The sequence below is a fragment of the Manihot esculenta genome, chromosome 9 (genome assembly GCF_001659605.2).
Source record: "Manihot esculenta cultivar AM560-2 chromosome 9, M.esculenta_v8, whole genome shotgun sequence".
NCBI lineage: Eukaryota > Viridiplantae > Streptophyta > Magnoliopsida > Malpighiales > Euphorbiaceae > Manihot > Manihot esculenta.
Genome location: NC_035169.2, coordinates 28,700,027 through 28,702,976, shown reverse-complemented (window position 1 = coordinate 28,702,976; position 2,950 = coordinate 28,700,027). Strand labels below are relative to the sequence as shown.

Genomic DNA, 2,950 nt, shown 5'->3' with positions numbered 1-2,950 from the left:
ATAATTTTTTTTAAAATTTAAATAACTATGAATATATTAAAAAAAAAGCTCTAAATAACTTGACGTGTGTGGCTGACTTGATAGAAGCGTAATAAGCAAGGGTCATAAAACTGTATAATGCCAAAAGCTTGTCGTTAAGCAGGAAAAAAACAGATTCCCGCAGTTCTATTCTCGTGAGAGTCGGTAGGGTCTGCGCCGAGCTGTAATTAACTTCAACCCATAAAGCATAAGACTTCTTTAGATATTAAATAGATAGAGATAGATTAGGCATCGCTCTTCTCTATGTAATGCCTTCACTCTCGTCCGTATTCTCTGTAAGTGTCAACCCATGTGTCACAATTCCTACGTTTTCTTGTCCCTGCCTAGAAATTCGAGTTCCTTCCCCAACTTCTTTCTCTTTCAACAATGGAGACTCAGACTGACCCTTGCTTGTTCTTTCTTCAAAACCACTCCAACCTCTCCATCCTTTGACAGATTTTAAACTTATATTAACCCGCTTTTGATTTGCCAATTTCTTGATTAATTTTTTCTTCATCTATATACATGGCCTTTCCTGTCTGGTTCTTCTCAGCTTTTATCTTCTTGTTGATCTCAGTCTCATGTCAGCCCAGTGAACTCTTCTTTCCTGGATTTAAAGGTGTTGATGACACCAATATAACCTTGAGCGGAGTTGCAGAGATTGATGAAGATGGTGTTCTTCGGTTAACCAATGAAACCAGTAGATTAATGGGCCATGCTTTTTATACTTCTCCATTTCAGTTCAAGAACTCTAGTAATGGCAAAGCTTTCTCTTTTTCTACTTCTTTCGCTTTCGTTATTGCCCCAGAGTATTCAAAACTTGGTGGCCATGGCCTCGCTTTCACAATCTCAACTTCAAAGGATCTAAAGGCTCTTCCCAGTCAGTATCTGGGTCTTCTCAATGCAAGTGATGCAGGTAATTTTACAAATCACCTTCTCGCTGTTGAATTCGACACTGTTCAAGACTTCGAGTTCGAAGACATCAACGACAACCATGTTGGTATTGACATAAACAGCTTGAAATCCAATGCATCTGCTCCAGCAGCATATTACAGTGACGATTCTTCAAAGCAGGATTTAAATCTCAAGGGTAGATATGCCATCCAGGTTTGGATTGATTATGATTCGCTGCAAAATCTTCTCAATGTGACTATTTCACCCACTTCCAAGAAACCCAGATTGCCAATCCTTTCATTTCCTGTAGATCTCTCACCAATATTTAAAGAGCATATGTACGTTGGATTCTCTTCTTCAACAGGTTTGCTTGCTAGCTTACATTATATACTGGGCTGGAGCTTTAAGATTAATGGGCAGGCTCCAGCTTTGGATCTTTCTTCTCTGCCTTCACTTCCTGCTAGTCCCAAAAGGAAGCACATGGGTTTAACAATAGGTGTCTCAGTCCCATCGGTTTTTCTCGCAATTGTCTTTATATCATCTGCTATCGTCTACGTAATTAGAAGAATTAAGAACGCTGATATAATAGAAGATTGGGAGCTGGAGATTGGGCCTCATCGATACTCTTATCAAGAACTCAAAGAAGCAACCAATAGTTTCAGCGAGAAAGAGCTGCTTGGGCACGGTGGTTTTGGCCAAGTTTATAAAGGTACACTACCCGATTCAAAGGTTCAAGTAGCAGTCAAGCGAATTTCAAACGAATCTAAACAAGGCCTGCGCGAGTTCGTATCTGAAATCGCCAGCGTTGGTCGACTTCGTCACCGAAATCTCGTTCAATTGTTGGGTTGGTGTAGGCGAATAGATGATTTTCTTCTCGTTTATGATTACATGGCTAATGGGAGTTTAGACAAGTTCTTATTTGACGAACCAAAAATGATTTTAAATTGGGAACAGAGGTTAAAAATTATAAAGGACGTTGCTTCTGGGCTTCTTTATTTACACGAAGGCTATGAGCAGGTAGTGATTCACAGAGACGTTAAGGCCAGCAACGTTCTCCTGGACAGTGAACTGAATGGTAAACTTGGCGATTTTGGACTAGCAAGAATATACGAACACGGCTCAAATCCCAGCACAACGAGGGTCGTGGGCACTTTGGGTTATCTAGCACCAGAATTGTCAAGAACAGGAAAGGCTACAGCGAGCTCAGATGTGTATGCATTTGGCGCACTTCTGCTCGAGGTTGCTTGCGGGCGCAGGCCTATAGAACCCAAGGCATTGCCTGAAGAGATGGTTCTGGTGGAGTGGGTGTGGGAGAGATTCAGAGAAGGCAAAGTCCTTGATGTGGTGGACCGTAGGCTCAATGGGCAGTATAATGAGAGTGAAATGGCAATGGTTATAAAATTGGGAATAATGTGCTCAAACGATGTGCCAATAGCACGCCCGACAATGAGGCAAGTGATGAGGTTTTTGCATGGAGAGTGTCAAGTGCCTGAAAGATTGAGGACTCCAGATCAGGGAGCATATGCTGATGGGTTTGATGATTTTGGGGTGAATTTTAGTTATTGTTCTTCAACTCAAATCGTTGTACCACGATGATAATTAAATATAAATTAATATTATTTTTATATAAAATTAATTTATATTTAAAAAATAATAAAATACTATATCTGATATACCATTTCACTATCATATTTTAATTTTTTAAAATTAACTAAAATTACTCTCAATATAAAATATTGGTATTAATTCATGTCCTTTTTACTATTGTATAGTATTTGTTTTTAAATAGTTAACGATTTAGTCTATTTAGAAAAAAAATATTTTTATTTATTTATTTAAGTAGTTATTTATCTGTGAATTATTAAAATGCTCTTTCCAGTAATTAATATCTACAATTTTAAAATACAATTATTCAATCCGTGCAATTTTATGTGTATAATAATTTACAACAGCAAAAAATGTCTATAATAATTTAATATTTTCATTTTCAAATCATAACTTGACTTCTTGTAATTTCAAATCACAATTATTTAATTTT

The 2,950-nt window shown here is 37.5% G+C and overlaps 1 protein-coding gene across 1 annotated transcript; it reads left to right on the top strand.

The window, feature by feature from the left end:
- The first annotated feature begins 263 nt into the window (after positions 1-263).
- Positions 264-2,568, top strand: LOC110622310 (L-type lectin-domain containing receptor kinase S.4). The gene has a single exon (XM_021766776.2). It carries the CDS (start codon positions 544-546, stop codon positions 2,506-2,508), a length of 1,965 nt encoding a protein of 654 aa, XP_021622468.1. The 5' UTR covers positions 264-543; the 3' UTR covers positions 2,509-2,568.
- The last annotated feature ends 382 nt before the right edge of the window (positions 2,569-2,950 follow it).